The following is a 14848-nucleotide window of genomic DNA, read 5'->3' as shown; positions in this document are numbered from 1 at the left end:
CGGAGCCATCTCATTGAAACTCAATTGAGACAAGTGAAGCCCATTTTTAGCGATTTTTTAGGACTTCTGTTCCTGACGCGCAGACTCAAACCGACTCAAACAGAGCTTGACGACGTAGATGTGACACGAGCAACCCGTCTGTCTTCTAGTGGCCGTGGCATGAGAAATCTGAATCTTTCCTTTCCGAAACCAGCCACGTTTTCCCGATTGCCCGCAAACTTCTCCTTCTGTCCATACGGTAATCTCTGTACTGTGCAACAGAGAGTCGCGTGGTTATGACGCAATCGTTAGCTTACTTTTACAAAAAAACTGCTTCCACGGGGCCATAACATAAGCTACAAGGTAATGGAGCATTTTATACATTGTCGTGTTTCTTTAGAAATAAATAATGGACAAATAGAGTCTTCAAACGCCTCAGATGTAAAGTTATTCGCTGTCAAAGTGATGCCAAAATGAATGGGAGTCAATGGAAATGCTAACTCAAGTGAAGTTCTGCTACAAGATGGCGGCACCCGGCCAGCTTCAACTTCTGGTCGATGGATTACCCCCTTGCTGCACACACATGTGTAACAGTTTATGGGGTCCATGCAGCTCTTAAAGTGACAGCAGCCTAAAATTCCTGCTGCAGTCTCTATAAAAAAAACTTTAATCAAACAGCAAAAGACAAAGAGAAAATTCAGGCACTGTTCTTGACTAAATAATCTTAGTAACTAAGTGTCCGTAAAGTGTTCTCCAGCCTGCTGTTTTTTGTTCATGGTATTCAGCCATAATGAAATGTTTTGCAATAAGACTTATAATAAATATGAATGATATCTACGTTTTTTTTTTTCTTTCCTCATTGGAATCGAAATTCAGAATCAATAAGAATCGATAAGCGGAATCGGAAACATTAAAATTCAAATGATGCCCAACCCTAGTGACCATTGACTTCCATTGTAATAAAAAAGAGACATTTCTTAAAATATCTTCTCTTTAAGCATAACCTATGACCATGATAATAAGAGCAACATTGTTACAGTCGCATTGTCTGTTTTAAAGCAAGAAACAACTGTGCCGAGTCACCCGAGGTAAACTGAATGAAAACTTCGCATTTATTTGATACTTTCTTTGAAGTGATGTTATCGAAATACACTTGTTATGGGCAACTGGAACATACATACCCTTTAAGATTCATAAAGAACGATGAGGAAAATCTGTATTAGGTTTGAGCTTCTAATAAGACTTCAGCCCTCTGATTTGTGGCTTCATCCTTCATAAAGCGCACTGTAAACATACAAAGTGAAGGCAGCTTTGCTTTGCAAGGTGAATCTTGTTCTTCTCTTTGAGTTGTTTGCTCCATAAGTTTCCCTTACTCTGCATAGGAAACTTTTGCTTCATCATTTATCCTGCCCACTGGAGTAAGTGACTCCTTTGAACTAGATTTGATTTGTTAAATGAGCCATTTTGTTTTAATGCAGTAAACCACACTTAGATCACATAAGTGTGTGGTGCTCTGCAAACTGTCAACCACACCGGACTATTGTCACCAAATTGGGTGGGCTGTTAATAGTTCATCCATTTTTGGTTAGCTTTATCTTGGTTCAGTATTATATGAAATGTTTGAGTTTATATGGATTGCTAACTCTTAGAACTAGCAAGCTACAGAGAATGACATCAGCCTCTGATGGGATCCCAGGATGAAAAGACGTAAGCCAGTCAATCTAATTGTGCCTTTAATGTGTGGTTGCCATGGGTTTATATACAAATAGACAAAAAATAAGGCTCATTTTCTCCTCATCCTCATTAGGGTTCTGGGAAAAGCTAGCATTGAGTACGCTAGAAGATATGTTTGCAGTGATAGCTTTGAGGTATTTGTGGTCACACTATTACACCTTCGATTTCGACATGTGTCTTGCATTGTCACAAACCAGTGCTATTTTTAACCACAAAGAACCTCTTTTGTTGGGAATTTGAAAATATTGTTTTACATTACCTCACTTTTCGCATTAGATAAAAAAAAAAAAAACTTCTATTGTGGCTGGCTTCAATTAGATGAGAATGTAGTGCAAAAAAATGACAAGTTTGGCAAAAATCAGTTGTTGTGCTGGGAGTAACATCCATAATTTCATCACGTTATTAATTGACTAAAAAAAGTCTCAGGAAAAAACACTCTAAACATGAACTTAAGCAACAACAGACACTCAAAAGATATCAGGGGATAAAAACCCGCAATGGTGCTTAATGAAGCTGCTCTCATTTTCTCTTCTTTTTCTTAGCTTCAGACATTTTTGTGGGCCAGCACAGAAACTATAATCACTACAATACTGAGCCTGGGCTGAGCTGGCCCACCTCCAACAACACACAAATTACCCCACCGACTCTCAACATGATGCTTTTAATGGAGGAGAGGAGCTCAGACTTCAAACAGCAGCTTTATGGTAAACTATTGGCAGGGATCTAAACTTCTCACATTGGGCAATCTGCTCTAATAAAGCTGCCGTGTGCCGATCTCGTTCAAATGGATTAAATGCTCTGATCAAGCACTCCATTTTAGCCTTTACTCTTTAGTTGTTTTCTTCAGAGGAATATAGAAAGTATAAATGGAAATGCTCCAAAAAACGCTCCAAAAAAATGATATAGTTTGTCTTCTGAAGCCATGTTTTGGAAAAGTGAAAGTAGTGACCAATTTTCTCTAAAAAAAAACAAAAACAAATTAAAAATCACCTTTTGTTTTCCACAGAAGAAAGCAAGTCATACTGGTTTGGAATGATGTGAGGCTGGTTCCTAAAAGGAAATCAGAAAAAATAAATAAATAATAATAATCCCATTTAGGCTTGCATAACTCTCAGCTTGGTACTTCCGGACCATGGGGCATAGTGAGAGTGAGTGGATGAGGAGAGGGAAAAGGAGATCCATATCTACTCCAGGAATCTGGTGTAGTACCACCACTTCACTCTAAGTGGACAACCACTTAAACACTCTCCAGACAGGTTGTTATCAGGCAGCAGAAGCTAAATGTTTGAGAGACATACACCTGCACACCATGTGTTTTACGTTGATTTACTGGTTGGCTCAGACTATCCGATTTAGACAGTCGTAGGGCATTTTCTCCTCTTTCTGAAGTATCATTGGTCTAAACTGACAAAGATGTATATAAATTCACAAGCTCAGACATTTACTCACCCTTACGTAAATCCAAACCTGTATGACCTTCTTTGTTCCGTGGAGCAAAAAAAAAAAAAAAAAAAAAAAAAAAAGATATATATTTTGAAGAATCTTCATGCAGTTCTTTTCCATGCAATGACAATAAAGTATTTGTCATTATTGACTTATACTAAGCTCACTCGACAACATTTGTATGAAGTTGATTACCCCCTAAAAAATAATCAAGGTATGGTGAGGCACTTGCGATGGAGGTGAATGGGGCCAATTTTTGAAGGATTTAAATCATACATTTATCATTTATAATTGAAATTGTATAATTGAGGCTTATAATTTTATAAAAAAAAATACTTTTGTTGATATTTGTGTATTATTTGAGCCGTAAAGTGGTCATTTTAGGGTTTAAGGCATTGCATTATCATGCCGCTATAAAAGGGTTAAGCATTTTTGTCACATTATAATCATGTTAGCATGCATAGATTATATGTTGTGCTTATACTACTATAACAGTACTTTAATGTTTACACATTGGCCCCATTCATTTCCAATATACTGTAAGTGCTTCACAGTCTTTAAAAAAAAATAAGTGGCATAGGTGGCACATTTTTGTGGTATTCAATTATCCGCCAAGAAAAAAAAATGCTTTTGATTAAACTTGATTTTTACTGAACACGATCAATGATCCATGAGTAATGGCCCCTAAATAAATTATCACAACAGCTCAAATATATATTGCAGAAGAAACCTCAGCATTTAGTTACTTTAAGACTCTACTCTTGAACTGATAATTAAGAGCTCCCAGTCATCCAGTTCTACAAAAAAAGATATATTATTTTGAAAATGAACTTCGTCACATTTGAGGCTGTGAAGCTGTTTCATTTAGTAAGGATTAGTCAGCTGAGCTGTTTATTGAGTCTTTAAGGCTGCGCATTTGTCACGAGTAACAAAGTGTGGCTACTTTCTTCATAATGAGAACTACTCCAAAGGATAAGACATAAACTTGGCTTTGATGAAGAGAAAGTGACAAGTGACAAGAGACAGACATGCAGGGAGTGGCTGTCTCTGTGTCCAGTTCCAGCCTTGGGACTGGAACTTTACTTCACTGCTCTTAGCTTAGGCTTAAAAGAAATAAAGTTTAAGTGTAATGCTCTGTGCTGTATTACTCATAAAAGATATGAGCCAATTTACCCATTTAATGTGCAAAACATTTGACAGAGTATCACTTCTGCAGTGCTGGCCTGGTGGGGGAAATATTGAGTAAACAGCATTGGGATTTAAAAAAAAAAAAAAAACCCAAAAAACTTTAATGTAACTACCCATTGTGGGAATTTAAGAAAATGTACTTGAAAGAAGTTTTTGACACAAAGGCAATACAATCAGTTCACATGCTTTAAGAAGTGTGGAGAGACGCTGAGCCATATGTTAGAGAGAGACCTCCCAAGAGGAAGGGAATGTGACAGACATTATTGGCAAAGGCACGTGTTTCATTTTTCATGTTCTGATGAAAAAAAGAAAGCACATGTTGTAGAAATATATTTGAAGAAAAAACTTTGATTGGCAAAATATCAGTTTTTATTGTTACACTGTTGCCCAAAAATTGTATTTGGACATTTTAAAAATGTACATTTAAAAATGTATATAAATGGTGGCATTATAGGCTATAACAAAGTGCCATTTACTATAAAGAAATATAGCAGAGGCCTTTCAAACAAAATAGCTCACAAAAACAAGTTTGTTGGCCCTCGCTTGATAAAAAGTAAATATTGTGTCCAAAATCAAGAAGTTTTGCGATACCTATTTGAACTTGATGGAAATCTTTTGGATTACTATTTTGGATATGAAGTCTTATTGTGTAATGGCGTAATGTGTGTGAAAACGAGTAAACAGGATATATACAGTTTGCTACTCCTGCCTTGTGCGATTCTTTGCTTAATAACCCCTGACAAACACCATAAATTGGCAACGAGGATTAAGCTTTTTTTGTGTTATCATTGGTCATCAAGATGGCTGCTAACATGCCTTTCCCTGTCTTTCCCTAGTTTGGCTGCTATTGCGTTCAGCAATCTTTAAACATCTTTTTGAGTTATTGATGGGCTGGTGGTGGCGCAGTGGATAAGACATATGTCTTCGGTGTGAGAGACCCGGGTTTGAATCCACTGTGAGACAGACACCAATGTGTCCCTGAGCAAGACACTTAACCCCTAGTTGCTCCAGAGGCATGCGACCTCTGACATATATAGCAAATGTAAGTCACTCAGCTAAGTGAATGAATAAATGAATAAAAAATGATGCTACAGGTGACGAAAGTCAGAGAGCTGTCCTGCTGTACTACCTCGATATACAGGGACAAAGGATTTCCTACTCATTGCCAAACACGTATAAGGATGCAGATGATGCATTGAAAGCCTACTTCATGCCAAAATCTAGCATAGTATCTGAACGATGTGTCTTCGACGCATCACAAGCTTGTGTGTTTGTTGCCAGAACTGATGAAATGATTCGCGATAACATCATAGAGAATTGGCTCAGCCCACGAATACGTGAAAGACTTTTACTAGATACTGATCTTACACTCGACAGAGCTGTTATGACAGCAAGCCAGATTGAATCTGCTGCCGATCAGGCTAAATCCATTTCAAATTCCCACCAAGTTACAGCAGCAAGCAGTAAAACGCAGAACAATGGTAAACCTTCACAAATCAAATACGTGTGAGGTCCGTAAAATTGAATCGCAAGAAATTACTGTACTGTACGCGGAATATTCAGCTCGTACTCCCAGCATTACAAACACAATGTCTATCTACTTTGGACTTACAGACTTATATGGTGGATTTGGTGGTTGACACCTGGTCTTGTATCTGTCTTGCCATACAGTACTTATGCATGCCATTTCACTAATGCTGTGCTGTTGCAACCTACAACCAAATGCCCAAATTCCATGAAGGGAAATGTAGCGAACGTTTCCCTACATGACAATTCAGTTCCTGCTAAATTCTTCATTTTAGACAAAGGGACACCACTCACGGGGAGGGACCTAATGTCTGGAATGAGGATTGAAAACAGTCAAGTTCTACCTCCTAATGGCCTTCCTGTTCCAGTGCACTGTTACTGAGTTAACTGAGTTTCAAAAAACTTGCTAAAAACTTTATACACCACATAAAGCTGGATGAAGATTTTTGCCGTCTGCCACACTCTGTTCTCAGTGCTCTGAAAAAGGAATTAAATTGCTTGCAATCAGCTAAGGGTTTATGAACGCATCAACGCCTCTGCATGGGTGTCACCAAAGCCCCTTTCACACAGCGTGTTGATCCCGGGAAATTGTAATACCGCCATCGATGCCGGCTTGGGGACCTACTGTAGTAACATTGCTGGGATCAGTCCCGGAACACGCGCTGTGTGAACAAAAGCCAGGACCAATGCCGTGAGGGGTGTGTCATAGTGATGACGCTCGTACCATCGCGCGACTCTGTTGCTCTTAGAAGAAAGTTTGTGTTCGTCACCAACAAAGAAACGACGAACAAATGTCTGCAAACTGGAACGAAGCAGAGACCAGGAGCTCCTCACTATCCGCGCCGATGCTGAGATCGTTCACCAGCTTTGTGGAACGGTATGGGCGAGTACATGTTTTCTACGCGTGCGTTACACGTCTCATCCTGATGTCATTCCGGGATATTCCGGGTTGTGTGTGAACACGCTCACAGATCCCAGCAAATCACTGGCAGTGTGAATGAACCGAAATCAAACAATCCCGGGACAAATGCTGGGTCACATTATCCGTGTATTTTCCGGAATCTCTGTGTGAAAGGGCCAAAAAGTCAGGTTAAATTAGGATGTGCATTGACCTCAGAGAGCCAAAAAAAGCAGTGATCGTGAACTCTTTTCCATTGCCATACACGAATGAACTACTCTCTGCTCTAAAAGCTTCTCTACCATCTACCTAATATTTACTACCAAGTGGCGACAGTCGTGACCTCACATTTTTTATTATTCACTACAGACTGTTCATTGCGGATTGGCTTCAGTGCCTGGGGTATTTCATCCTGACTGGCTTGTCAGGGGTTAAAAATGACCAAACTATCACTATCATCCATGGACGTGATATGCCTATGTGGCACAAAGCACTTCAAGCTGTTATACAACGATCAAAGTGTCACTTACGACAAACCATCCTGCAGGTCATCCTGTTTCAGCGGAAGGTCTTAATGAACAGTGTACAGGCGATTCAAAATGAAACATTTTCTAGATATACAAGTACATAGATGTTATCAAGTTTAATGCATACGTTTAATGAAAAAAAGGACATTCTCAAGCCACTCCTTATGTAAAATGATTGACGATCATACCCAAGTTTTGTGTTGAATTTGTGTGTGTGTGAGTGTGCGCATGCTCTTGTCACCACAACTGCTTCACCAATCTTCACCCTTTCCCCAAACTTGGGCCCTTAAAGCTACTTTTAATTGTTTATCTGTGCTTTTTTTGTATGTATGTACTGTTGTATGTGCGTTTCCCCACACGTGTGTTCTTTTATCTCTTTTCTTCTGTTCCTCGCAGCCTGTGATTGCCATCCTGTGGGGGCCGCTGGCAAAACCTGTAACCAAACCACAGGCCAATGCCCCTGTAAAGACGGTGTGACGGGTATCACATGCAACCGTTGTGCTAAAGGCTACCAGCAGAGCCGATCACCCATTGCCCCCTGCATAAGTATGTGGATCACTCAATGTCAAGATTTCAATCCCCAATGAGCGATAATGCACAAATGTTTTTTTTTTTTTTTTTGTCCATGGAATGCATTGAAAAATTGAGATGAAACTCTGTAGGATCCATTTCTTATGGTGGAACAAGAAAATCTGCAATTCACAGTGGAAAGAATTTGGAACCATGTCTTGTTATGGTCACTCCACAGGATTAACACCTGCCGTTCTTTAACATGTTTTCTTTACTTCATGGGCCAAATCAGTGAGATCGACATTTTTTTAGAATCTTAAAATCGTTCTTTAAAGATTACAAAAGTATAATAGAGTCCTCACTGCATGGAAAGGAATAAAGAAAACATATTATCCATCACTGGTGTTTGCATTTGAAATCAAACTGTTTAATTGGTGCTTTTGCCGATAAAACAACGCTTGGGTATTAAACGAAGCAATTGGAAATAAAACGCTCAGGAGAAATAGTTGGCAGGGAGCTTAGCGGAATGAATTTTTTGGAATCATATATCTTTGATTTTCTTGGGAAAGTCACAAGCATGAATGTGTGAAAGATAGACACTCCGGTAATTGAACTGAAAATATTTCGTTTCTCTCATAATAGTGAAATAATGTTTTTATTTTAATAGCACATATACATTTAAGCACTTTTTCAATCCATGCCAAGCTCAGTTTAACACAAGGAAGCCTTGGCTACACATACCATTATGTCCTTTTATTCTGAAGACCATAAATCAATATTGTTGAAATGTTTGTAACAGGCTTGTACTGTAATTTAATCTGGCATTAATCTTGTTCCCATGTTCCCCACGACGTTTAGAGCTCATATAGGAAGACCACCACAGGAAACGTATATATAGTCTTGCCAAAATGCCAACAGCAAAATATACTTTCCTTTTTACTGGTAGTTCTTTATTGAACTAAGACTTTATGCCATCCTGAATAAGTAACACTACAAATCAATATTATTATCAAGCCTTGTTTACTGGCCAAAAGCACCATAATGCATACATGCAACAGAAACATACAACATTTTTTTGGACCCCAGCAAATGATTGTTTTTCAACCAGAAGACTTGATTCTTTCTTCCTTAAAAAAAACCCTCTTTTTTGCATGCTTGCACACCAGCTCCACAGAGCACACGAGCACTCTCTTATCAACTTCTTCATATTTCTCTTAGTACGCTTGAGCTGTTCAGTCATCCTCTTGTTTTGTCCTCATGGCAGTAATTGCCTTTTCTTCTTGTATATTTATGTTCAGATAAAGCAAAGGACTGTTCTTTTTTTTACCACTTTTATGAATTCAATCACTGCGATGAAAAGGTCTTTTCCTCACGCATGGCTTTGCTGAGTGTAAACTTCCCTCCGTTTATGAAAGGGCAATGGAAGGAGGAATGAAAGAATCAAGTCTTGGACAAGCATCTTGCTGCTTTTCATAACAACAAAAAAAGGAATACAGATGGAGCAGGTTGGGTTCATAATGTGAAAACTGTAACATTTTCTTATGGAGTTAACATGGTTCAAATAAGCAACACGAAACTGTCTGAACAGAAGCTAATATATATTGATCTTAAATTATAGTTATTATTTAATTTGAATGTAATTATTTCTTTATTTAAACCAATGTTTACATTGATTTTAAGAATATTTTTTATTTAATTATGTATGCATTTATTTATTATTGCTAACTGTCATCTCTTTTCGGAACAGAAATTCCCATTGCTCCACCAACCACAACTGCAAGCAGCACAGAGGAACCTTCAGGTTAGTTCTGCTAACTAATCTTAAATGAGAATTGTGGAGAATTGTTTTCACCACAGACTATATCCATCACTATTAAAAAGCTAGGCCACTTGCAAGTGTCTCGTATAAGGAACGAGGGGCTGAATCGGCGCTGTTTGGGGGCTCTTTCTTATTGAATTGCAGATATAAGGTTTTCTTCGCTTTTGAGCGTATAAAGTGGAATTTGATTTACCCAAACCCATTATGGAAGAGGAACTGCTGAAATTATTAGGGGGATCTAGTTTTACAGTTGCGTCCCTTGACACTTTCACTCTCGCCGCAGATGTTTTATAAATACGCCTAAAAGTAAGCAGAACGTCAGACTTAACTGCAGTGTCTGCCAAATGATTTCATTCAACATCAGACAGTAAAACACTGTCTGCAAATATACAAACGCTTCCCTAACATTTCGTGCAATTATAGACTAAGTGTCTCCTGATCAGATGTTTAATTTCCCAAGTTTTCTTGCCAGAGCTATCAGCTTCTCTCTCGCTTTTTTCTCTCTTTTTTAGAGAATAGTGAGTGAACATGCTTTAATTTGCCCGTATGGAAAAAGTATTTGTTGAAGAAATGTTCGTCATTCTCACGGACAGAGGAATTCTAGCGTGCAAAAAAAATCTTTGCAGCTGTTGGTTGATCGTCGCAGACCTCTAATGCTTTACTGACAGATAAGATTGACAGCAGAGCTGCTGGTATTCTCTCTCTCTCTCATGGACCTCATTTCATTCTTCTCTGGGATATTTTCTCTGCCCCCACATTTTTCTTCTTCGGTCTTTTATTCTCTCTGCATTTCTTCCTCCTTTGTCCTAAAATACCCACTCACTCTCTTTAGCCCATCTGAAACCAATTCTCTGTTTCATGACTGGTAGTTTGGCTATTGCCAAATGTCAGAACTGCATTGTGAAAACTGTCTTTCCTTAATGGACTATCAATGATTTGAGATAGAGGGTGTTATGACCCATGCAAAATAAACAAATAGGCAAAGCGGAGGGAAAAGGTTAACCCATTCACCACAATGTGTTTCCATTTGTCATGGCCTGACCCTTAAGCATATGGCAGCACATGTGAAAAAAAAAAAACCCTAAGAAATGCAGGATTGCTGTATCGTGCTTGTCTTGGTATTTTTGAAGAACAGAAACAGTTAAAACAATGCTAAACAAATAATAGTTTTTCTATTATTTAATTTGATATTTATTAATTATATGTATTTGTTTGTTTATGTCACCACTGTTTCAGCGGTTTCTTTACCACAGAAATAAAGACAGGTACAATGCCGCTATTATGATTATTATTATTTTTTTTAATTTATTACTTAAATCTAAGATAACTGCATTGTGCCAGTTAGTTTTAATAAAAAAGAAACAGTTAAAAACTGTGCAAAATATAAATAAATGCATTTCTCTGTATAAATTTTGTGTATATATTACAGTAATATAAACACTTTATTTTACACACATGTCCTTACCATAGTAACAGTAAATTATGCATAATTACATGCAACTAACCATCAACCAAATCCTAATCCTACCCTAAACCTATAGTAAGTATGCAGTTGGTAATGTCAGTCAGTACATAAATATATAATTACACTGCAACAATGATACTTTAAAATAAAGTGTAACCAAATAATGATATATTATTTATTTATTTAATTGTCTGTTTTATTTCTTCTTTTTTTACAGAAATATAAGACAGGCATAATGCAAAAAAAAATACTAAATACTAGAATTAATTTCTGGAGGAAAAAAATAATAATTCTAAGGTCAGAAAATGTATGAAATACTACCTTTCTAATCACTTAATGGAATCTGGTTTGGGCGAGCTTTATTTCAAAATCAATGCATTTTTAAAATCGTACTTTATTGGCAAAGATGTGTCCAAGCAATGGGGGCACCACTGATTTTGAGCCCTTAAAATGTTTGACCCATCTGGTTTTGGGAGCAGCCCTCTCCATGAAAACTGCAGCATTCCAAATCAAGCTGATGGAGAGGTGGAGCACAGGACAGACATATTTGAGTGCCCCCATCAAAATGGACGCTCCAGACCACCCACACACCCTGCTATGGGACTGCATACATTAAGCCTTCACTCCGAGCCCAAAGCTCACCTCAGGATAGTGCAATACGGCAGAAAAATATGACCTCATCCAATAGATGATTGCAAACAGATGTTCTTATCAGGGCACCTCCACCCTGCTCTTTAGCAGTTGCCCACTCAGATTGAGAGAGAGAACGTGTACGTTCTTGTACAGATAGGGTGGGACGGACAGCTGTGAAGCAGGTGTCTATGAGAATGAAATAGGGGAACGGCAGGAGGACAGAGGGAAAGTTGAGGGAGGAGAGGAGAAGGACGATGTTAATATGTCTTCAGTAAGGAGTGCATCGCGAATACTTCCAATTGCTCGGCTCAGACAAAACAGATATTGTGTGGCGAGGTCATCCATGGTGTGAGTCTCCACTCCCAAGACCCCTGTATAATCCCCCTCAGACACACACTCATCTATGACTGACAGAGATGTCTCTACAAACATTAGGAGATCAGCGCATGTTGTCTTTACAGTTATCAATTCTATATCATTATTGGCATGGATTTCGTAGATGATGTATTGATGTATGTAGGGGACTGCTCAAATAATTTTCTTAAATAATAGGAATTTTTGACATGATCCAAAGGATGGGTCAGCATTTCCTCACCCTATTTAAACCTGTATGATTATCAAACACAAAAGGTACATTTTTGAAGTGTATTGTGGTTGCTCTTTTACATACTATGAAAGTGAATATGGAATGAAGCTATACGCCTCGTTCACGGCAGCGCCATCATTGATTTTGAATGAGAATGAAAGCGAGGCTGTGAGGGATAGACATGCATCTCTTCAATGGGCTGTACTGTTATTTAATGTGTTTTCATTTTGTTCTGCTCATGAAACACTGGAAAAATATCTTTCCAAGAAATTTTAGTTGACAAAAAACTCCCGACAGTAAGCTGTGGAAAATTGTAAGTAATCTAGGAGCTTTATTCGGCTTTTTACAGCGGATGCCGTTGGAAACACGGTAAGTCTATCCCTCACAGCCTCGCTTTCATACCTGTCATGGAGCTGCTCTGAATAAGGTCTATTAAGTTTCAAAACAACAAAAAGCACTATAAACTACCATAAAGCTATCAAAAGTATTCCATATGTCTATGTGTGATATGTTTGTAATTAAATAGTTTAGCGTGAGACTGAAAATTAGTAAAGATTTTCAGTAAATTATTACTGGAATAAAGTGGGAAAGTACTATATTCTTCAAAAATGCACTTTTTGTACATAGAACATGGTCAGAAATAGTAAAATATATAAGAAAAAAACAAAAAAACTAAACTTTTTTTCTTGTCACTACGGCAGTCCTGTCGGTACCTTATAGCTTTTGTACCTTATATACCTCTAAAGGGTATACCTAAAAGTGTAACTATGAGACAGTTGTTGTACTCGAAATTAAATCATACAGGTTTGTGACTACATGATGATGAGTAAATAATGACTGAATTTTCATTTTTGGTTGAACTATCCCTTTACCACATGTCACCGTTGCAGTGTTGTAGTACTCGAGACTCGGACTCGTCTCGGACTCGGTCTCGAGACCATATTTTAATGGTCTTGGTCTTGTCATGGACTCGTGTGCATTTGGACTCGGAATTGACTCGTACTCGAACATTTTTTTTTTAGGACTCGGACTTATTCCCGAGTCCACTCGAGTTCAATTAAAAATATTTTTCATGATTATTAATGTATGTTAATAAAATATTTCTTTAAATTGATTGACACATCCAGTGAATGGTGATTTTCTAGTGCACAACTGTGCATGACAAATTGTAATAAAATGACTTTTAACACCACCTACTATGTGGCCTTTTTCCCTAAACTGATCATATTTTTTAAACTCTAAGTAAATTCAGTAAAATAAAAGAAGTATTTCTCTAAGTAAATAAAAATAAATTAGGTAATCAACCCTCACTGGTCTCGGTCTCGACTCGGACTCGACCGTCTCTGGTCTCGGTCTCGACTCGGACTCGAGTGAGGTGGTCTCGACTACAACACTGCACCGTTGTAAAACAAAATTGTCCCATAGAAATCTGCAAGGCTCCTAATGATTATAAAAGAAACAAATAAAAAAGGGGGGAGTGAGAGATTGAGGGAGGGAAAGTGAGAATTAGAGAGAGACAGAAAGAGAGTGAATGGTGTTGAATTAGTGTCTCATCATGAATGCAAAGCTCTCGTCTAATTTTAAAGCTGGCTTCACCTCTCTCCCATTTCACATGGTCAGATTTCGAGGCTGGGCGATGTTCCCCTCAAATCTCTGGGCTTCATTTACAGTAATGAAGTTGATTTCTACCCATTCTCAGCCCATTAGAATGATGCCCTCGTGATCAAAACATCACAACTGCACACGCTTTCTGGTGTGTTTCTTTAAAGCAATGTCCGAATTCAAGAGATAGCTACTTTTGTTCTGAAACTCTCGAATGTAATGAAAGCACAGCAGAAAACAAGAAGGGTGTTTTGAGAGGTTGAGAGGAGAAGGAGGAAAAAAAAAAGCAGTTCCCTTTGGAACAGACCCAGCTTGCCCATTGAGTCCCTGCCCCAGTGGGAGCTTGGGGCTCTGGCTATAATCTAATTACATGCTTTATTTGCAGCAATTTGTTTCTCAATCAGTCTCATTCCGCACAGAGAAAGCCTTCCCCCTGTGCACTCATTCACACCTCATTGTTACAGCTCCCAGATCTGCGATGTGCGCATGAATAGCATTGTCCGTTCCATTAGAGGTCCAACTGGAAACAGACCTCAGGTCAGCTTTAGGCTCTTTTTTGCTAACAACAGAGTACAGTGTCTGCTGTCTTCAAGCTTTAAAAGACCCAGCAGGTTAGATTGTCAGTGTTAGATGTCAAGGCTTTTCAAAAAGTGCTGAGTGAGGCTGAATAGCGCAGACTCATTAGCTGTTTTCCGCCGAATCTCCACACCAACAACTGCCCTCAATGTCTAGCGACGGAGAGAATTCGTCCACAAATGTTTCCCCACAGGGGTCCCCCACAGTCAGCGTGTAACCGGTGCCCTCCACTCATTCTTCAGTGTCAAACAAGCCTCACATTCAAACTTACACGCAGCTTTCCTTTTACTCGCTGGCACGGCTAGCAGAGCCACCGGACTTGGTGCCAAAACCTCTTTCGCTTGAAAAGACGGCAGGGAAA

The 14848-nt window shown here is 38.6% G+C and overlaps 1 protein-coding gene across 3 annotated transcripts in view; it reads left to right on the top strand.

Annotated features, from left to right (window-relative positions):
• ntn1a (netrin 1a) overlaps positions 1–14848 on the top strand; it is an 85583-nt gene that overhangs the window by 62002 nt on the left and 8733 nt on the right. For 2 of the 3 annotated variants that reach the window (XM_039691450.2, XM_039691449.2), the window contains 2 exons: positions 7693–7842; positions 9554–9607. In XM_039691450.2, the coding sequence (XP_039547384.2) occupies positions 7693–7842; positions 9554–9607 (204 nt within the window). The remainder of the gene's footprint in view (positions 1–7692; positions 7843–9553; positions 9608–14848) is intronic. The other variant, XM_039691451.2, reaches the window with a different exon arrangement.

Source organism: Pimephales promelas, chromosome 8 (assembly GCF_988280905.1).
Source record: "Pimephales promelas chromosome 8, fPimPro1.hap1.1, whole genome shotgun sequence".
Taxonomy (NCBI): domain Eukaryota; kingdom Metazoa; phylum Chordata; class Actinopteri; order Cypriniformes; family Leuciscidae; genus Pimephales; species Pimephales promelas.
Note: the sequence above shows the minus strand (reverse complement) of the source record. Positions and strands in the feature narration are given on the sequence as shown.